The following is a 22,163-nucleotide window of genomic DNA, read 5'->3' as shown; positions in this document are numbered from 1 at the left end:
CTCACAACCCTTCCCGGTCATGGTGTGCCCACCGTGCGTGCCAGCCTGCCCTGCTGCACACACGTTCCCCCCCCCCCACAGCGAGCCACGGCGGCGGGCAGGCCACACCCCCGGGCCCCCCGGGTTGGGAAGGCCACACCCCCTGGGCCCCCCGGGGCGGGCAGGCCACACCCCCTGGGCCCCCGGGGCGGGAAGGCCACACCCCCTGGGCCCCCTGGCTCTAGGGGGTCCTGGTGGGGCGGATGCACACAGCATCCCGTTTAGCAGTGATGTGTGTGGTATGGGGGGGGTGATCCCCATACTGGCTTTGGCAGACGATTCTGGAGGCCTGGTTCCATCCACGCTCAGTAGCGGGAGCAGGGCGCTTTAGGCTGGGCTCGGCAGGTCTGGCCATCCGTCGGGTCTTCCACGCGCCAGGGCCGCGCATTGCGCATGCCCGTCCAGCCGTCCTTCCAGAACCTTCTTCAGATTGGAGGTTACAGCCGCAGTTCCCAACGCTCGCTCCTCGGGTGTAGTCGCCAAGGCGTCCCTGCGGCCATCGCTGACCCGACGAGAGAAGCTCTTGGGTGAGGAAAGGTAGACGTGGTGGCGTCCATCCTGGGCAGTGGGAGAGGAGATGGGGAGGGGAGGGAGGAGGAGGCCAAGCCTGCCTCCTTTGGCTGGGAGTTGAAGGCCCCAGCCCTGTTCGTTCTTCCTTGGTGTCTGCTGGAGCCTGGGGGGCCCCGGCCGGCAGGGGGGCGGTGGCTTCCCCCCCCGGGCGCCATGTCGGCTGTAGGCCGCAGGCAAGGGCAGGGCCGGGGACCCTGGATGAAGGCCGCTGTTGGCCTTGGTAAGAACCCCTTGATAGCTCTTCTCCTTTATTTCCCAATTTCCCAGCAGGGCTGGTTATCTGGGCTCCTGGTGGAATGGCTGGGGAAGGGCTCCTCCAGGTGAGGCCGCTGCGAACCCAGGAACCTGCGGGCCCCCCACCCCAGGACCCGGCTTGCCCAGCATAAAGGCCTGTGGGCCTTGGAATGCTTGCTTGCCTCCCAGGCCTCTGGGTGTGAAAGTTGGCAAGTCTGTTGGACCGGGGAGGAGGGGGGGGAAGCAGCAGAGCAAACCCTGCAGAAGGGATGAGAAAATCCCACGGATCCCGCGGGGAGCGGGGAGGAGAAGAGCAGGGCTTTTAGGAGAAACAGAAACCCATTAAGAGGATGTTGTAGGCGGTCCTCGCGGTCCTGGGAAGATAGCCAAGCACCATCAGGACAGCTGACATCAACCGAGCAGTGCTTAATTACCCAGTGGATAAGAATTTAATCATCTGTTGGCTTGAAACACTCCAAGGAACAGACTGGTGATGTAACCCCTCAAGTGTCACAAGACCGCATGTGCTGTGTAGCCTTCGACATTTTTATTTACCAAATCGGTGAGATCTGCCTAATTATGTCAACAGCATTACTGACTCGGCCATAGTAAGAATGACAAGTTTCCTTTTGATTTGTGAGAGGGGAAGCTTCTCATAAGGAAACCTCCCCCCCCCCCAGGCCTTGTTTTAATTCCTCAATGTGTGGACTTCCCCTCCTTTTACTACGACTAAAAGATTCTGAACTGAAAGGTGCATTTGAAAATCTCAGAAAACATCAACTTCACATTCTGTTTTTTTCTCCTACTATCTTTTCTCCCTATACAGCCAAATAGTTTGGCTGTGGCTAAATGTTGGCAGTAACAACATTTTTGTTCGGTGAACTTTGGCAAGTCAGTTTATAGTCTGATGGCATGTGACTGTACCCGTTAAGCAGCTGCTGCCTAACTGAAAGAAAAATTGTCCTGAAAAGTGAAAAGCAATTTTTATGCTTGAAATACCCAGATTAATTTTTGAAAGTTACTTTACAAGAAAAAGAAAATCTACATTATTTAAACTCTTGTTGAGTGTTATATCATTTGTTTCATTCCTCAACTTTTATTATGATTCTAGACTGAGAACACAAATACTAGCAATGATTTCTGCCCTCAAAGAGTTTTGTGTAGTGGCAGCATGTAAATTAATTACTGCAGAAGAATGCTATGTTAAAGGATTGTAATTCACCATTGAGTTCAGAAAAGCCCCCAACCATGGCCTGCTGGGCTCAAATCACAGCTGTTGAATTGGGCCTGAAAGAGAATTACTTGGAGTTTGTTGATAGAAGAAAGTCAGGGGAATGTATTATTTTGAGCAGAAGGCATGAAAAAGTATGCCAGATTTCAGAAGCGGTAACCATTTTGGCACAGGTGACTAACAATAAGGGAATGGTGAGAAATGAGGCTAAAAAATGGAGCTAAATTGGAGGACAGTTGGCCTTTTAATCTCAAAATGAGGACACACTGAAGGATATTAGCCAAGAGAATGACAAGATATTTATACACACAGTTATATGTATATGTATTTTCACTGAACAATACCTATTAACTAATTTTATATAAACATTCATTGTGTGTGCATAGTTCAGATGTGTGTGTGTGTGTGGTGTGTGTGTTGTGTATATGTTTGTGTGTATACCAGTCTTGGGGCTTGAACTCCTGACCTGGTTATTGTTCCTGAGATTTTTTTCTGAAGACTAGTGCTCTACCACTTGAGCCACAGCTTGTGTGTGTGTGTGTGTGTGTGTATATATATGTGTAGTTCATTAGAGATAAAGTCTCATGGACTTTTCTACTTTGGCTGGCTTCAAACCACAGTCCTCAGATCTCAACCTTCTTTTTTATTTTTCCAGGCTCAGCAATTTAATTAGCATTTGCTTGAGTATTTTTGTCTCAGTTTTTAAAACTGTATTTTATTGTCATTTGAATGTATAGTGGGATTACAGTTACATTTGTCAGGTACAGATCTCATCCTTCTGAATAGCTAGGATTATAGCCACTGCTCCCAGGTCTGGGGGCATGAATTCAGGCCCTAGGTGCTGTCCATGGGTTTCTTTTGCTCAAAGTTTGTGATAGTGAATGATACCTTAGGTCCCAAGGACTCTTCTCCCTTAGCTTAGCATGCGGCTTAGCATGGCCCTGTTCCAGGCAGTACTAGGCTCATTTGGTCAAAGCAGTAAATAATCAGTGCTGGCAAGTGAGATCTTTTTAAGAAACAAGATTTTTACTTAAGATTTTAATCTTCATTGGAACTACAAAGATAAAGACATTTCTGGAATATTTTGATAAATAATGTGCCGGAAAGATTAAGTGCACATTGGTGTTTTAGTTTATGCTGATTTAATACTTACATAGTCAGTCTACTGTCTCAAGATCAATTGTCAAGTGCGAAAGATACTCTAAGACTTCTAGTGGATGCCTGAGATTATGGGTAGTACCAAACACTGTTTTGTTTTTTTTAACTAGACATACATGCATATATCCATGGTTTTATTTAGAATTAGCCCCCATAAAATAATAAAAGCAATACTAAAATGAAAGAATTATAACAATATTCTATAAAAGGTACATGAATACGATGTCTCTGTCCCTTTCACAATATTTTATCCTGGTAACTGTGTTTAAAGTGAAACATTAGGGCCCGGGAGTTTGGCCTAGTGGTAGAGTGCTTGCCTAGCATGCACGGAGACCCAGGTTCGATTCCTCCCTACCACATACATAGAAAAAAGCCGGAAATGGTAGAGCTCTAGCCTTGAGAAAGCCCAAGAACAGTTCTCCGGCCCTGAGCTCAAGCCCAGGACTGGCAAAAAAAAAAAAAGTGAAACATTAAAATAAATGCTAATTCTTTGCCTATCTTGAATAGAAAGTGAATCCATTTTTTTTATCAGTAATGGGACTTGAACTCTGGGCCCTGGGCATTGCCCCTGAACTCTTCAGCTCAAAGCTATCACCCCTTGAGCCACAGTGCCACTTCTGGTTTTTTAGTGGTTAATTAGAGATAACCATCTCTTGTTCCTTAGTGCCCAGGCTGGCTTTGAACTGCTGTCCTCCTGTCTCAGCCTCTTGAGTAGCGAGGATTACAGGTGTGAGCCACTGGTCTGGAGGAAAGTGAATCCATTCTTAAGTCAAACATCTGCTTTCATTTTGTTACCTTGTTACTTAAAAAAGTGGAATTTTAAGCTGGCCGCAATGGCTCATGCTTGTAATCCTAGCCACTCCGGAGGCTGAGAGCTGCGTATCTCTGTTGAAAGCCAGCCCAGGCACTAAAGATGGTGAGTCTCTTCTCTCCAATTAATCACTAGAAAACAGGAAGTGGGGCTGTGGCTCAGGGGTAGGGCAGTAGCCTTGAGCTGAAGAGCTCAGGGACAGTGCTTCTCCAGACTTCAAGTCCCATGACCCACGAAACACTGAATTTTAGGAGCCAGAGTTTGGACAAGTAGTAAGTGCTTGCCTTGCATGCATGAAGACCTGGGTTCAAGTCCTTGGCACCACATATACAGAAAAAGCCAGAAGAGGTGCTGTGGCTCAAGTGATAGAGTGCTAGCGGCTGAGAAAGCACAAGGACAGTGCTCAGGTCCTGAGTTCAAGGCCCAGGGCTGGCAAAAAAAAATATGGAATTTTAGTTCAGCTGTTGGCTTATGCCTGTAATCCTAGCTACTCAGGAGGCTGAGATATAAGGAATATGGCTCAAAGCCAGTCCAGGCACAAAAGTCTGTGAGACTCTTATCTCCAGTTAACCACCTGAAAACCAGAGGTGGTGCTGTGGCTCAAGTAGTAGAACACTAGCCTTAAGCTGAAGAGTTTAGAGATAGTGCGCGGGCAGGCCCAGAGTTCAAGCCCTATGACTGTCAAAAAAACTTTTTGGAAAAAAAAATGTAGGGTGAATTGTGTCCCCTCAAAATCCTTGACTTGCAGTTATAATCATTAGTGCTTTCAGAATGTGGCTGTATTTGGAGTTGGGGCCTTTAAGAAAATAATTAAGTTAGAATGAAGTCCCTATCACTTTGAGGAAGCCTAGACATTGACTTTACTACACAAAGATGTCAGACCATTTGTCTTAAATATGTGTGAAGAGGTAAAGGATACCAAAGAGCTAAGAAGAAATTTCTAGATTTGAAAATGATAAAAACTGAATACTGGATGAAGAAAAATCAATAAGAGTTTTGAACAATCAGAAGGAAGACTATGCAAATTTGAAAGATGGGATAATTGAAATTACTGAGTGTGAGAAGCAGAAAAACTAATGAAAATAAACCAAACCTTCTGTGAGATATCATCAGGTGGATCAGTATGTATATATTTGTGAGTTCCTGAAAGGACAAGAGGAAAATAGAAAGCACATTCACAAAAATAATTACCCTAAACTTCCTAAATCTGATGAGAGATACAGATCTACATATGTAAAAAAATACTTCAGTGAACTTCAAGCAGGAGAAACTCAGACACACTGAGATACGTAATGGTCAAAGTTTCACAACCCAGTGATAGAGTCCTGGGCCCAGAAATGTGGCCTAGTGGTAAAGTGCTTGCCTAGCATGCACACACAAAGTCCTGGGTTCTATTCCTTTGTACCACATATACAGAAAAAGCCAAAAGTGGTACTGTGGCTCAAGTGGTAGAGCACTAGCCTTGAGAAAGCCCAAGGACAGTGCCCAGGCCCTGAGTTCAAGCCCCAGGACCGGCAAAAAAAAATCCTGACAATAGAAAACAAGCTATTCTTTACATATAAAGGGCCCTCAAGATTAGTAGCTGAGCCTTCTGAGTGGCTAGGATTACTGTTGTGAGCCACCTGTGAGCCCAGGTGCTAAGCTTTGTATAAAGATTTGAGTGTATATTTTCTTAATTATAGATGAAGCTGAGCAGCCAGGCAGGGCGGCTCACGCCTGTAATCCTAACTACTCAGGAGGCTGAGATCTGTTCAAAATCAGCGCTGGCACAAAAGGACCTAAGACTTTATCTCCAGTTAATCTCTAGAAAATGGGAAGTGGGGCTTGGCTCAATGGTAGGGTGATAGTCTTGAGCTGAAGACCTCAGGGACAATGCCCAGGCCTAGTTCAAGCCCTATGACCGACAAACAAACAAAAAAACTAATGAAGCTGAGCGTCTTTTCGTATTAGAAGTTTATGCCTTTCTGTGAAAATTTCATTCATTTCTATTCCCTATTTTTCTGCTGTTGAATATATATATATATATTCACATATATCCCATTGGAATTGTATATTCTAGGCACTAAAAGTTTGCCAACTAGTTGTATTAAAGATATCTTCTGAATCACTGAATGTGGACGTAAGGGAGAAATAGTATAGAATTGCTTCATGTTTCTGGTTTGGGATCTGAATGGAGGATGGTGCATTTACACTAGGAAATAAAATTGAAGAGAAGATCAAGGAAGAGAAAGGAATTGAAGGCGATTTTTTTGGAATACTCATGAAAATGTCTTCTAGAAACTTGGCTGTGGAGACTGAAGTTCAGAACAAGTTCCCTTAAGCCACATCAATCATGTAGGAATTTTATATGAGAGGCCTTCCAGCCAGGAGATCAGGAAATAAATGCCCCAGTAAATAGCACGATTCCACATTTTAGTTAATAATTACTTTATTTTTTCATTTTTCGATATTTTTATTTTCTTCTTAATATTTACACACTTAAATAACTGTCAGCACATTTGTCTTAGTATTTAAAACTATATGTAGAATTGAAAACTTCGTTATTCAAATAAAATCTAAATACATAGGTTAGTCTGTATAAAATGAAAATACTGTAAGAAAAGTAGACCTAAGAATTCTACTTTGTACAATCTTTCACTAAATATTTACACACATTTCTAGCTACCTGGTGCATTTGGAATTATCTGTATATAAGCACTGAACCAACTTGGGTCCCCTGGAAGGAGAAGCCAGTGAAATAAAGATGCTTTTTAAAAAGCAGATTGTATTATTGCTTTGGTTGTAAACCTTTTAGTTTCATTTGAGAGTCGATTCTAAACCTAAGGAGGACAAAAAAATTCCTCTAGCAACTCTTAGACCAGTGCGGAGAATATCAGGACTTAACACATTTGCTCAGAATGTAGCACTGAAGCATAGTTTATGGAGTAATACAGTTACTACTGGATTTATTCAGGATGATGAACCATCTACTTTCTATAGGAGTAGTAGCAGCTAATTTGGTGACTGTAGATGGTCATCTTTTAGGAGAACTGCAAACCAGGGATGATGAGGTCTTGATGGTGAAGGGCAGTGATGAGAAGAGACAGTGTCTCTAGGGTCCATTTGTATCTGCACTGCAGTGATTCACTCCTCTGGTTTTAAGATCTTTTAGACCTGTAGGAAGAAACAATAATGGATGTTGGGTATCAAAGACTGTTGTTTCAGTCTTGTTTTAAAACACACTGAGTTCATGGGGCAACCCACAGATCTTAAGGTAAAAGGTTTAGTGCGTTTTCCTGTAGTTACATAGTTGTCATAGATATAGGGCCTTACTTTTTTTTTTTTTTTTGTATCAGAAAAGGGCTGGGGGAAATTTGGCAGTGCTGCTTGGATAGTTCTAGTTTTAGATCATGGCTGCAATTATTGGCTGCCCCTTTAAACAAGTATCACATAACAGCACTCCATTGTATATATAAATGACATTAGAAAAGGACATCATGTGACGTGATTTTAATCTAAGGAGCTAATATTCCTAACTTCCCAAGTTTGCCATTTCCTAAAGAGCAAGCAACAGACTTACCTTTCTTTGCTAATGGTTTTTAATAAATTCTTGATGGCCTTGGATTCTGGATTCAAGCATCTTTTTTCTCCATTTTTCATAGTAGCACTGTAGAAGTAAATGGTAAAAATATTTAGAACAATGTGGGGACAACAAAACATGCACTTCACAGTTCACAGTTCACTTTAAACCCTAGGTACTTGTCTTAATTATACATTTGTTTTAGAGTCATCGGAAGCCCTGTGCTAATCTTTTGTGATTCATACATATTTCATGACAGCTAGAGAAGTGGTCATCAGATAGGAGTTTACTTACATGATTTCAACACGTTGACAAGATTGACTTTCAGGAATAATTTCAAGTTTTTTGAAGGACTTTGCCTTAATGGGTCCAGTGCTAATTGTGATGCAACTACAGCGTGCCATTCTAGAGAGAGGAATTCCTGCAGGAAAACAGGCCGAGGAGGGAAGGTTAGCACAGTGCGCCTTTCTAGGCATTTAAAGTAGCCTGAATAGAACTTAGAGTCTATATCCCATATTGTCACCTAGTCTCTTAAGCCCCTTGTAACCTAGGTCTGAACAATTTGATAGCTGAATATCTGGAAGAAGGGAATTGCAAGTTGATAGTGATACCCTCACCTGTGTGCTGTTTCTGTTATTCAGCTTAGCTAAGGAAATAGCTGTTTCTTATCCATTTCTTATTCACTCGCAGTTTTGCTGTCTATCTTTTTTTGTTCTTTTCCCCCTTCTTTCTCTCTCTCTTTGTACCTGTTTCTCTCACTTCAGCCATTCATATGAACTATGACAAAAGAGAACTTCTGCTTACTTCCCTGTCATTTATAGGAGCATAGTGAAGGCCACACATACATTATTTCTATATTTTTAGAATTTATACCCAGTCATACTTCTGATTTTATAAATTAAATATTTCCTACCTTGAATCCCACTCAGGCCCAGAATGATAAGGCAGCAAATGAAGATGCTGGTTTGGTTCATGCTGCTGAGAATGGGAGGTTCCTCTGTCCTTGGCTGTTAGGCTTCAAAATTGTCCCACAAAACATTGAGCCACTGTGCAGTATTTATCTGTAAAAGCACTCCCCCCTCCCCAGCTCTGATTGGATAACATTCCATTCAGCAAAATCTGCCACTGTCAGGGAAGTCTCATATTGCAAAATCAAACACGTTTTATTTTTATTTATTGTGTTCTTTGAGTTATGGAATTTCCCTCTGCTTCCTTTTTTTTTCCTTCAATGAGTGAGTTAGGTTTCACTTTCTAAACCATAAATCGTTTCCTGAAAATCAGAACATTATTGCATCATGGAAATGGCTTTTTAAATGAACTTTTGAGTTTTACTCTTCATCTCCTATTAACTGCCAAGTTAACTTTTAAGTCATAATCCTAAATACAGTTTAAGCATGAATCTGTCTTACTTTGCAGCAGTGAGTTAAACGTAGGTGTATTTTACATTGTTTACTCTTCAGGATCAGAAGTACTGTTCATTGCTATTTGCACCTGGAGTTGCTGTATGAAGAAGTTTGTTTTATTTTTTAAATGGATAAAATGGTTAAGAGAATAAAATGAGTAAGTTGCTATCTACTTACTTATCTTATTGGATTATACAGAAGTTGTCATGTATTTACTTGTACTATGATGGACTTTCTCAATACTTTGTGATTTTTTTTCCAGAGGCTATTTTAAAATATCTTCAGAATTGACAGTTTCTCACTTCTTGTAGGTAACAGCAAGGTGTATGTGATGATTAGGAGAGGTGGTAGCTGGGCAGTGATCTTCATTAAGTACAGCAAAGCAGTAGGGCTGGTCTTCTTAGAAAAAGTCAAGGTACAGAACTAGAAAATTTCAAAGATTGCATAAATCCATTGGCCATGCATAGATCATTATTCGAACAAGGACATGGCCTTTATCTTTAAAACTGTTTTGAAGCCAGGTGTGGTGGCTAACACCTTTCATCTCAGCTACTCAGGAGGCTGAGATCTGAGGATTGAGGCTCAAATCTGGCACGGCACTAAAGACTGTGAGTCTCTTATCTCCAATTAATCACTAGAAGTGGGAAGTGGGGCTGTGGCTCAAGGGGTAGGGAAGTAACCTTGAGCTGAAGAGCTCAGGGACAAGGGCCAAGCCCAGAGTTCAAGCCCCATGGCCCACAAAAAACTATTTTGACAGAAAACACTGCCCATTTAGGTATCTGATTTCTGGTGTGTTAAATTTCATGTCTTAAAGTCATTCCTGGGATGACATCTAGAATGGTATGAGAAAAGTATTTATGGCTATAAGAAGGTTATTGCAGGGGGGAAGAAAATGGGTACCAAGACATATGAAAGGGTATCAATGTATGTGAATTAATGCACCTTCTATCTGGCAAATATCATGTAACCCCTTTACTAATTACAATAAAAAATATATGAAAAAAAGAAGGTTATTGCAAAAATAAAAATATGTATAATTTTTAAACACATACGTTAAAAAGGTGTCATGAGGAGAATGGCTTGAGACATAAAAGAAATGGGTTTATTTAATACGAAGCTTAATTCTAGGAGACTGTCCAATATAGGAGAAAAAAGCTCATCAGCTACTGAAAGCTAACAGTATTAAACTAGCACAGTTTCATTTGGCATTAGGTAGTCCATGGTTGATTATTACAGTAGATAGCACAAGGAGAAATATGCAATACCTGTTATCATAGAACATTTGTTAAACTTGGAAGTGGTCATTGGTTATGATCTTTGCAAGCCAGTGGCAATAGCCATCTATGATGAAAACATGCAGGCCTTACCTGTGATAAAATGACTCAAATTGTTCATATTTGGTACCTAGAAAATTGTAAGACAAGTCGTTCATGGTCAGATAGGCTACAACAAGATAGAGGGAGGGCAAGGAATGGCAGTGATTCTATCCCAGGATCAGCCTCGTGGCTCACACCTGCAAATGCTGTGCATACAAAGGCTGGAATCCCAGATGCACCTTTGTTATCAGTGACTGACTTCCAGGGGAAAGTGGAAGTTTCTTGAGTGCTAAATCTTAGGGTAATCTATTCCAGGAACTGGAAGAGCTGAGCTTTCACTTGGGTGAGTCAGCGGGTTTAGCAGTGGGAAGCTGGAAAGAAGGGAAATGAAATAGTCTGACAGAACCCACAAAGATTTTGCTTCTGCTGAGGGAATAGTCTAAGAGACGATGAGGAAATGGAGGAATCTTCCCATACTTACTTATGCAGAATAAAAACTAGACTATGAAAAAGATGCCAAAATATTTTAGAAATAACTTCATCATCATGAGTGGAAAAGAGTTCACTGTTAAACAATCCAAGAGATAGACTAATAGTCTTACTTGTATCTAAGTTCTCAGTCAAGATACCATCTTTTTTAAATTATTTTCATATATTTTTATTGTAATTAATAGAAGGGTTACATTATATTTGCCAGATAGAAGGTGCATTAATTCACATACATTGATACCCTTTCTCATGTCTTGGAAGATACCACCTTTATAGCAATGGAAATAGGAGATGTGGGGCATATACTTGGTTCAATCAATTAAAAACCTTTTATTATATAAAATATGTCCTCATTGAATTGATTTTTTATCAAATATTACATAGCATTAGCTACCTGTCAGACATTATTTAGGTGCCTTGTGATATAAACTCTGACTTGGTTAATCCTTACAATAACTCTTTAAAAAAAAAAAAACAAAAACTAGCCCTAGGGCTTGAACTCAGTGTCTAGGCACTATCCCTGGGCTTTTTTGCTCAAGATTAGCACTCTACCTCCACTTCTGGATTTTTGGTGGTAAATTGGCGATAAGAATTTCACAGACTTTCCTGCCTGCGTTGGCTTGAACCATGATTCTCAGATCTCAGCCTTCTGTGTAGCTAGGATTACAGATATAAGCCACCTGCATCCAGCCACTTATAGTATTTTGGAGACAGTATTTTTCTTAACTTAAAACATCTCATTTTGAATTGGATTCTGGTTTTGGATTATTATCAACCATTGCATACATATCCTGGAATAATTATTTTTTAATGTGTATGTGCTGGTACTGGAACTCAAACTAAAGACATGGCACTCTTGCTCAGCTTTCTGGCTAATGGCTAGTACTCACACCACTTGAACCATACCTTCACTTTCATCCTTGTGCTGTTTAATTGTAGAGAATCTCATGGTTTTGTCTGCCTGGGGTTGTTCTGATCTCACTAGAATGTAAGCTGTATCCCTAGCTGGATCGCTGGCATTTGGGAGGCATTCAACTATTAGATGAATGGAAAGATGGATGGGTGAATATCCAAATTTAAATTTTAGTAGCATAAATAAGAGTTGTACTTCTTAAAAAAGCATTTGTATTGGCCCATCAGATTTCCATATTTCGACAAGGATGTTACATTCCCTAGACTTAGAAACCAGGTTTAAATTTAAAAAAGCTTTTCATTTGCCCAGATGTTAGCATAGATTTAGGTATGTACAATATGGATATTCTCATCTCATTGTAAGCGAGAATCTTCATTTAAAGGATTCTGGTGTAAATATACAAGGTATTGTGTCATTAAAGTTCCTTCATCAGGCCGGGGCCCAGTGGCTCACACCTGTAATCCTAGCTACTCAGGAGGCTGAGATCTAAGGATCAAGGTTCAAAGCCAGCCTGGGCACAAAAGGACCTGAGACTCTTGTCTCCAATTAACCTTAAAAGAAAAAAAACTGGAAGTGGGGCTTGGCTCAAGGGTAGGGTGGTAGGTAGCCTTGAGCTATAGAGCTCAGAGATAGCACCCAGGCCCAGGGTTAGGGCAGTAGCCTTGAGCTGAATAGCTCAGGGACTGCACCCAGCCGAGATCAAGCCCCATAACCCACAAAAAAAAGTTCCTTCATCATTCCTACTTATTGTCAGTATCTGTGATCATGTGTGTGCTGAAGGAACACAACCCTCCTCAGTGCATATTCTATTTGCCATGGATGGGGTTAGAAGAGGAAAGAGAACTGTCTCTACTTCATACAGGGACCAGAGGTAATCTCAGGAATATCAGGGAGGATAAGGTCTAGTGGCCTTGGTCTTGCATTCTAATTTGAAAGTCTAAAATACATGAAACATTTCAGGAAATTACTAATATGGAGGCTTAGACATGAACATACTTATGAAGACCACTAGAACTAAGAGACTCTAGAGGGAAAAAGGCTTCAGATGAGCCTTGAATGTGAGCTGCACTGAGAAAGTAGCCAGGAGTGGAAAGTGCATGCCAAACAGAAATGCCATGAAAAACAGTATGAAGGGAAAAATAGCACAGAACATACTAGCTTGGCAGAAACACCTCGTTAGGATTCTGTAGTGTCTAGACAAGCTTTACAAGTTCAGAAACTCCATGTTCCTCTGTCTTCCATAGTAAGCATATATTTTGAGTTGTTCATTATATTAACTAAGTCTGTGAAAACCTAAGATGTAAATTAAACAGTTTATTCATTTATAATGAGAACTTTGCAAGTGACAAATATTAACTGCACTGGTATACCACTCATTCCTTTTCCAGGATCGAAAAAGGGAAGATGAATTATTAGTCCATTCATTGTCTGGGGAGAATTGAATCAAAACCTATTTTTGAGGCGTCAGCAACCTTAGGTACAGGATCAACATGGGAAATAACTCAGAAGAAAATCAAACTTTCATAGACAATAGCAAACCTAAAATTATTTGTTTCATCCATAGTCAATTCTTAAAAAATCCTAAACGATAACCCTTTTAAAACTTACATTTCTTTCCATTTATGCAAGACTTTTTTTTTTTTTGCCAGTCCTGGGCTTGGGCTCAGGGCTTGAGCACTGTCCTTGGACTTTCTCAAGGCTAGAGCTCTACCACTTGAGCCTCAGCACCACTTCCGGCTTTTTTCTATGTATGTGGTACCGAGGAATCGAACCCGGGTCTTCATGCATGCTAGGCAAGCACTTTAACCACTAGGCCAAACTCCCGGCCCCTATGCAAGACTTTTTTATTAAAGAATTTATTAACATAGATTTTTATATATCATATTTCAAATGACAAGTTTAACAAGTATTCAAGAAGGGAATCTCTATATACAATCACTGGCACTTAGATTTTAGAACATATTCAAAATTAGGCTGAGGGTTTGTATGTCATAGATACATATTAATCTATGTAATAAAACATTATGTCTATAGAGTCATAAGTTTTTATGTCTATGTAGTTGTGTTTATATTTCCAGTACCATGTCCATAGCACTGGGTATGAAACTTTTGAGTCCTCACTCTTGTACTGTTTGGATCTAATAGCCACATATTAAGGATACCATATGCAAGACTTTTTATGTATTCGCTTTCCTGGTACTCCTTATCCTAAGTCTAGCTTAAGATAGAAAGAAATGGGAGTTAAGGAACTCTCAGTTCAGTTTCAGTTTCTGCTGGCCTTTGATATATCATTAAGCCAACAAGTATGGCATTAGACCAAACCAAACAAGCCTAAAAGGCTTGAAAATACAGGCCCAGAAAAAAAAATGCTTTCTGGGAAACAAATACACTTAGAAGAATTTGCCTAAATTGTGAACAGGAAGGCTTCAGTGATTTGTGTATACAGGGAATCCCCTCAGTGGGGTCACAATAATGCAAATAGTAGAAGAGAGGAAAGCAAAGCTTCTTCTCCGTAGTTTTGATGCAGTTCTCAAAAGGTTCCATCTGCTGACAGCATGTGGTAATATCAGATTGTGCATTTTTGAGTTACACGTGTCTCATTTCATTTGCCAGCCTGAGCAGGGGGCAAAATGGGTGCTGATAAGGTGGATGGTTCTTTTTTGTTGTTGTTCATTTCTTCCTTTTTTTTTTTTTTGCCAGTCAGGGCCTGAGCACTGCTCTTGGACTTTCTCAAGGCTAGAGCTCGATCACTTGAACCACAGCACTACTTCTGATTTTTTTCTATGTATGTGGTACCAAGGAATCAAACCCCGGTCTTTGTGCATGCTAAGCAAGCACTCTACCATTAGGCCAAACTCCTGGCCCCAGATGGTGATTCTTATAGTCATATGTGGGTGAATTGAGACTGGCTTCTGTGTGGATACATCTTAAAGCATGCCCTTTTTGCTGCCATGTTAAGTAGGGATCTATTCAGGGTCATACCATATCCATGTTTATAGTCACAAATGTTCTGGAATCAGCATAGTACTCATGAATGGGTGAATAGATGAAGAAAATGTATACATATACAATGGAATTTTATTCAGGCTTAAACAAGGACAAAATCATGTTATTGGCAAATAAAATGGATTGAAGTGGAGATCATCATGTTAAGCAAAATTCATAAATTAAGCCGGATTCAGAAAGACAAATACCACATTTTCTCTTCTGTGTGAATCTAGATGTCTTTTAAGAAGTAATGAAAGGGCAGGGGGATTGTTTGAGATGAGGAAATGGAGTAGGGGAAGATAGAGGAACCTGAGGGTAATGGGGTAATTGTGATAAAAAAAACATATGCATGTATGAAAATGTCACCATGAAATTCATTATGTTCAGTATATGCTAATAACAATGAAAAAGTCACCTGTGAGATTCTTTTACCCACAAATAAAAGCATATATTTGACAAAAAAAACCCAGAGAACCCACCGGAGTATATATATTTGGGTTGCCTCAGGAAAGCATGATAGTGAGTAATTTTTTTTTTGGATAGTGAGTAACTCTTGTGCTAAGTCTTAGAGATAAGTAAGTATTGAAGAAGTGGATGAATAAGAAGAGCTTTTCCAATTGAAAACATTATAGAAATTGTACATAATTGAATATGTCTAGAATAGAGACTGCTAGGGAGTAATAACTAGCAACCATGTTTGAAGAGGATTTCTTGCTTTTAAACCATGTGAACTATATCTTAATTTTACAAAGTAAAATAGTGCCATATATGCATTTTGGAAGGGACCAAGGAAAACAATTGGACATTAATCAAAGCATTCAAAACAAATTTTATTCAGTATGGAAAGAGAGGACTTAGTAAAGAAATGTGCTGTATTTCAGATATAAAATGGACAAGTGGGCAGTTACAGTCAAGGAACAGGATGGTGGTAGATTTGGTGGATAGAAACTTACTGAAGTGGTAGAGTCATTTCTGCTTAAGTAGCTAGTTGAGACTTGCTACGGGGAGGCCAGGGTGTCCTGGTAGCATCTGGATGAAGGTGCAGGATGAGGATTTGGACACGGATGTTTTGTATAGTTGTTTAGTTTCTTCAGGCTTGTATTGGGAATTGTTTCTTTCTTGGGATAATCTTAAAACACGCTGTATGGAAAACTACAGAGAGTAGTGTATAATTCACTTCAGCACATTCCTATGCAGTGGCATAGGCGGTTTATTGAGCAGCACCAAGTAAAAAGCATCTGCTTTTACTGCACAGGGATTTCTAAGAAGCAGTTCTGCTTGCTACTTAAGTGAAACTTCAGTTTCCTCATCCGTGATGATCTCACACTTCCTCAGTCCCCAGAATAGCTGGGATTACAAGGCTTCTTTTAGGCTTCAAATTCTCTTTTCCAGGACTTCATATGCTTTTCCTCCTTAAAACATTCTTTTTTTGAATTTGCTATAATGAGAAAATGAGAGTTTAATTTACTGGGCAGTTTTTCCTCAGTAATGAAGCGTTGACATGCAGAATCATCTGGCAGGAGAAGAATGCTGTCATAACCAAGCACCGCCTACAGTGTGTTCACACAGGGGCATAGCATAGGACCTGCAGTGGATATCTTTTCTACCTTTCCTTCCTTCCTTCCTTCCTTCCTTCCTTCCTTCCTTCCTTCCTTCCTTCCTTCCTTCCTTCCTTCCTTCCTTCCTTCCTTCCTTCCTTCCTTCCTCCTTCTCTCCCTCCCTCCCTACCTCCCTCCCTGCTTTTAGATCTGTCTTGGGTAAAATGGGCTGTGACATGGAAGACATCAGTGACCTACCTTAATTATGAAGCTTGCTTGCTTTGATCTGGGGTCAAGGCAGAGTTGTCCTTTAGATGCTTTCAGGGTGATACTGTTAAGAGAAGAGTCATAGGTGTCTTAAACTTCAAGTGGGAAAACATTAACTAAATGAAGACTGTATGTTTGGTACTTACATTACTTCTATTTTGTCACAGCTGTAACTTGGGTAGATTATAGTGGCCTTCTCAATGTGTGCCACTTTCACTGCTTTTGCCATAGGGGGAAGGCAAAGACAGCGCCCACCTCTGAGCATAGGGAAGCCTGTAACAACAGAGCACTTATCTGATTGCAGCAGACAGTTGTGGTTTATCATAGTGGGATGGGGATGAATGTGAGATGAGTTTTACTTACTTCAATAATTTGTACTCCATACTATGGCTTATGGGAAAAGATTTAAATAAAATATTGGAGATTTTTCTCCTTAGTTTGTCGACAAACTATTATAAACAAAAGAGAAGCTAGGCATTGGTGGCTCACGTCTGTAATCCTAGCTACTCAGGAGGCTGAGATCTGAGGATCATGGTTCAAAGCCAGCCCAGGCAGTAAAGTCTGTGAGACTCTTTTCTCTAGTTAACCACCAGAAAACTGGAAGTGACACTGTGGCTCAAGTGGTAGAATGATAGCCTTGAGCAAAAGCACTTAGGGACAGTACCCAGGCCCAGAGTCCAGGACCCTGAGTTCAAGCCTCCAGACTGAAAATAAATAACTAATTGAAGGGAAGCATGAAGGACATTTATTAGACATGAGGCTTGTTTAATTCTTGACTTTTTAAAGATACTGCTAAAGGCTCTTGCCAGATACTGTGACCAAATGTAAACATCCGTATAGTTTAGCATCTGTATTCTAATCATCTCTAGTGCCTTCAGTGCTTTCAGTATTTCATAGTGTGAGGTTAAATGAAAACTATAATAAAAAGTATAAAAGTGGAAGAAAAGGTGTGTAAATTAGTACAGAAGAAATTAATAGGCTGAGAAGTACAAAGTACCACATACCTTGAACAATTGTAGCAAAGAGTATCACAGCCAAGACTATAACCAGACCTTTCAGATTCATATTCCTTTTATTACTGCTGCTGCTGCTGCTGCTGCTGCTGTTGCCGCTTTCAGCTTTCTCTTCTTGGAGAAAGTAGAAATGCTGAACCTGAAAGCAAGTTCTTAAGTGGAAGGTAAAGAGCATTTTATACACCACCAACCCTCTAATGGCAGCAGGAATTCCCCACCTTTGACTCATGTTCCTGTCTTGTTTCCAAAAGTTTCAATTTCTTTTCATTGTTTCCTTATGATATTGAAAATGATTATAGCCAGATACAGTGGCTCACACTTCTAATCCCAGATACTCAGGAGGCAGAGATAGAAGGATCAAAATTGGAGAAAAGTCCAAGCAAAAAATTAGTAAGACTCTTATTTTAAAAGAACAAGTCAAAGAAGGTAACTCACACCTGCAGTCCATACGATACATGAGGTATAGAGTGGAGAATCTGGACAAAAAGAGGAGACCCTCTCCAAAATAAAGACAGAAGCAAAAAAGATGGGAGACATTGCTCAAGGGGTACCACACCTCCTTAGAAAGCACAATATCCTAAGTTCAAACTTCAGAACCATTAACAAAGAACATTATAATGTGAAAACATGTAAAGAGGGCCGGGAGTTTGGCCTAGTGGTAGAGTGCTTGCCTCGCATGCACAAAGACCTGAGTTCGTTTTCTCAGTACCACATACATAGAAAAAAGCTGGAAATGGGGGCTGGGAGTTTGGCCTAGTGGTAGTGTGCTTGCCTAGCATGCATGAAGACCCAGGTTCGATTCCTTGGTACCACATACATAGAAAAAAGCTGGAAGTGGTGTTGAGGCTCAAGTGGTAGAGTGCTAGCCTTGAGAAAGTCCAAGGACAGTGCTCAGGCCCTGAGCCCAAGCCCAGGACTGGCAAAAAAAAAAAAGAAAAGAAAAGACAAAAGCCGGAAATGGTGCCGAGGCTCAAGTGGTAGAGCTCTAGCTTTGAGAAAGTGACCAGATCTGGTGCTAATTTAGGGTATGTCCAGATCCAGGCTGTGGGAAACAGTCTTCTAGGGATAGTTACCTTCTACACAGGATTTAATTGGTGGACTTCTGTAGACCTTTGGTTGCCATTGATTTGGGAAGGAATTGTCCTCTTATCCTTTGTCTTTCATATAAACACACAAAATAACATTTATGTATCACGTGACTTATGCTCTTAAATCCTAAACTTGTCATATATAGGCTGTATATAGATAACCTTTTTTTTTTTGCCAGCCCTGGGTTGTGAACAAAGGGCCTGAGCACTGTCTTTGGGCTTTCTCAAGGCTAGAGCTCTACCACTTACGCCACAGCACCATTTCTGGCTTTTTCTATGTATGTGCTACCAAGGAATCAAACCTGGGTCTCCATGCATGCTAGGCAAGCACTCTATCGCTAGACCAAATTCCTGGCCCCTAGATAATCTTTAATGTTCTTATTTTTGCTTGTTATTTAATGTCTGAAAAAGTTTGCCTGTCCTTTTATATTTATATTCATTTCTTCTGCATCTACTTCATATTTTAGCTCTGTTATTTAGCATATAAATTGTATGAGTTCTACCACGGATAGTAAAGTGTGTATTTGTGTGTGTGTGTGTGTGTGTATGTATACATATATATATATGTATATATTCTTTTTTTGTCAGTCCTGAGGCTTGAACTCAGGGCCTGGGCACTATCCTTGGGCTTTCTTAAGGCTAGAACTCTACCACTTGAGCCACAGCACCACTTCTAGCTTTTTTTTATGCATGCAGTATCAAGGAATCAAAGCCGGGTCTTTAGGCAAGCACTCTACCACTAGACCAAACTCCTGGCCCTATGTATTCTTTTAATTGTTTTGTTTTGTCAGTAGTATGGCTTGAACTCTGGGCCTGGGCATAGTCTCTGAGCTCTTTAGCTCAAGGCTACCACCCTACTCTTTGAGCCACAGTGCCACTTCTGGTTTTTTGGTGGTTAATTGGAGATAAGCATCTCACTTTCTTTAGTGCCCCGATTGGCTGTGAACGTCAGTCCTCAGATCTCAGCCTCCTGAGTAGCTAGGATTACAGATGTGAGCCACCAGGCCTGGCTATATGTTCTTTTTTATTGTGATTTTTTTTTTTAATCTCTTCAGAGGTGAATCAGAACTTGAATGTGAGGAAGAGTTTTTTTTTTTAATTCTTCAAATCTTCAAATAATAGATCCAGAACTATGTAGAGTTAGGAGAGGGGTTAGTTTTGTGTTATATCCATTTTTTCCTGATTTTTTGAAACCATACAAAAGCATAATCCTCCTCCAGTGTTCCTGCCTTACAGTTTCCAGGAAAGCCCTACCCATTTTATAGTAGGTCAGTTTGCTCACCCACTCATTTCAAGAAATACTGAGTTCAAGCTTCAGTATCCTCATTTGTTTTCTTTTTTTCTTTGTTTACCAAGTCAGTGTATTTCATTGCTCGTTTAAGTACAAAAGGTTTTAAATCTATTTTTATCTTATAGGTAGTGTTGGCCTTCTTGATCTCTTTTTTTTTTTTTTTTTTTTTTTGGCCAGTCCTGGGTTTGGGCTCAGGGCCTGAGCACTGTCCTTGGACTTTCTCAAGGCTTAGCTCTCTACCACTCAAGCCTCAGCACCACTTCCAGCTTTTTTTATGTATGTGGTGCCGGGGAATCGAACCCGGGTCTTTGTGCATGCTAGGCAAACACTCTACCATTAGGCCAAACTCCCAGCCCTCCTCCTTGATCTCTTCATTGGCTTATTTTTCTGTTTTATAATTTTAAATCTACCCTAAATATGTTTAAATGTTTCTAACTAAATCTGTCTTTAAATATAAAGAAGTACCTCAGAAAATTTATCCAGTTTCTGTAAATATCAAAATCCTTTCCAGCCTAAAAATTCCATGATCCATCTCAACTTTTAGTAGAGCTCTCAAATTAATTCACTTAACATAAAAATTTTAAATATTGGGAAAAATTTAAACTCGTGGACTAGGGATGGAATTGAATGGAAAAGCACATTCCCAGAATGTGCAAAGCCCTAGATTTGAGTCCCTGCCATATACACATAAACACACACTTTAGCTTAAGGAGATCAGTGCAAGCAATTTAAAGATAACTCTGAACTTACAATTGCAGCAATTGCTCCTGCCTGAACACACCTGTAATCATAGCTACACAGGAGGTTGAGATATGAGCATGGCGGTTCAAAGCCAGCCCAGGCACTAAAAACTGTGGGACTCTTTTTTTTATTATTTTTTTATTGTAATTAGTAAAAGGATTACATGATATTTGCCAGATAGAAGGTGCATTAATTCACGTACATTGATACCCTTTCATATGTCTTGGTACCCATTTCCCTCCCCCGACTGTGGGACTCTTATCTCCAGTTAACCACTAGAAAACCAGATGTGGTGCTGTGACTCAGATGATCAGGCGGTAGCCTTGAGCTGAAGAGTTCAGGGAAAATTCCCAGCCCAGAGTTCAAGCCCCATAACCAACAACTGCACACCCACACCCCAAAACAAACAAACAAAAAAAATTGCAACTAGGTCTCTGATTACTATCTAGTGCCTCCCTGCAAAAATCTAACATCCAGGATATTTTATTCAGTTAAATTGGTGAAAAGTAGGTTATAAATGAAAACTGTGTAATGTTTCTATATACTATAAGCCAGCATGACTTAACAAAGCCTTGTTTTACATTTATAAGTGGTAGATGACTCATTGCTTTGGAAGTAGTTGGCAGACATGTGTTAGGCACTTAAAATAATATGACTACATTAAACAGATTGGTGCAATACAAAACTGGATGTTCCTTTTTTTTTTTTGTGCCAGTCCTGGGTCTTGAGCTTGGGGCCTGGGCCACTGTCCCTGAGTTTTTTTTGCTCAAGGCTGGTATTCTGCCACTTGAACCACAGCTCACGTTCTGGTTTCTTGTTTGTTTTTTGGTGTTTAATTGGAGCCAAGGGTCGCATGGGATTTATTGCCTGGGCTAGCTTCAAAATGTGATCTTTGAATTTCATCCTCCTGAGTAGCTAGGATTATAGGCTTGAGCCACCAGTGCCCAGCAGGATCTGAAGTTCTTTTTATAAGACAATAAAGGCCTTGATGGAGCCTCATGGCAATTTCTGGGAGAACTTCTAATATAACACTATTGTAATTTTTCTTATAAAATTTGTTACTGTACCACCGATCTCAGCAATCAGAAACGTCCTGCAGGTTAGTACCTAGTACCTAGTACCTAGGTACTAGGTAAGGCCATTGCTTCTCAAAACAAACAAAATTATCAAACTAAATTATGTGAACCAAAAAAATCATCAAAGCCATAGATGACTGGTACATATTTGATTGCTATTAGAAATAGTTTCAAAGGGACAATGAATTTTACATAAGGTTATTTTCTGAGATAATTTCTTTCTAGGACTTCAATAGAAGAAAACATTTTCTGCTAATGCAACTTGGAATTTGAAAATAAGATATCCTTATTTTGTAAAGAACTGCTTCATGGGGCCGGGAGTTTGGCCTAGTGGTAGAGTGCTTGCCTAGCATGCACGAAGACCTGGGTTCTCTTCCTCGGTACCACATACACAGAAAAAGCCGGAAGTGGTGCTGAGACTCAAGTGGTAGAGCTCTA

At 40.4% G+C, this 22,163-nt stretch overlaps 3 protein-coding genes across 5 annotated transcripts in view; 1 reads left to right on the top strand and 2 right to left on the bottom strand.

The window, feature by feature from the left end:
- The first annotated feature begins 446 nt into the window (after window positions 1-446).
- The window catches only part of Art3 (ADP-ribosyltransferase 3 (inactive)), a 67,061-nt gene continuing 45,344 nt past the window's right edge, over window positions 447-22,163 (top strand). Inside the window, exon 1 of one of the 3 annotated variants that reach the window (XM_090343409.1) lies at window positions 447-576. The gene's annotated coding sequence lies outside the window, so the exon portion shown is untranslated. The remainder of the gene's footprint in view (window positions 577-22,163) is intronic. The other 2 variants (XM_090343407.1, XM_090343406.1) reach the window with 2 other exon arrangements.
- Window positions 6,960-8,620, bottom strand: Cxcl10 (C-X-C motif chemokine ligand 10). The gene is made up of 4 exons (XM_090344020.1): window positions 8,516-8,620; window positions 7,897-8,023; window positions 7,603-7,689; window positions 6,960-7,196 (listed from the first exon to the last, which is right to left on the bottom strand). The coding sequence occupies exons 1-4, from the start codon at window positions 8,574-8,576 to the stop codon at window positions 7,181-7,183; spliced, it is 291 nt and encodes a 96-aa protein (XP_090200146.1). The 5' UTR covers window positions 8,577-8,620; the 3' UTR covers window positions 6,960-7,180.
- Window positions 16,082-17,581, bottom strand: Cxcl11 (C-X-C motif chemokine ligand 11). The gene is made up of 4 exons (XM_090344018.1): window positions 17,521-17,581; window positions 16,663-16,789; window positions 16,508-16,580; window positions 16,082-16,149 (listed from the first exon to the last, which is right to left on the bottom strand). Exons 1-4 carry the CDS (start codon window positions 17,579-17,581, stop codon window positions 16,108-16,110), a joined length of 303 nt encoding a protein of 100 aa, XP_090200144.1. The 3' UTR covers window positions 16,082-16,107.

The sequence above is a fragment of the Megascapheus bottae genome, chromosome 13 (genome assembly GCF_031878675.1).
Source record: "Megascapheus bottae isolate mThoBot1 chromosome 13, mThoBot2.hap1, whole genome shotgun sequence".
NCBI lineage: Eukaryota > Metazoa > Chordata > Mammalia > Rodentia > Geomyidae > Megascapheus > Megascapheus bottae.
This window is presented reverse-complemented; position numbering and strand designations above follow the sequence as displayed.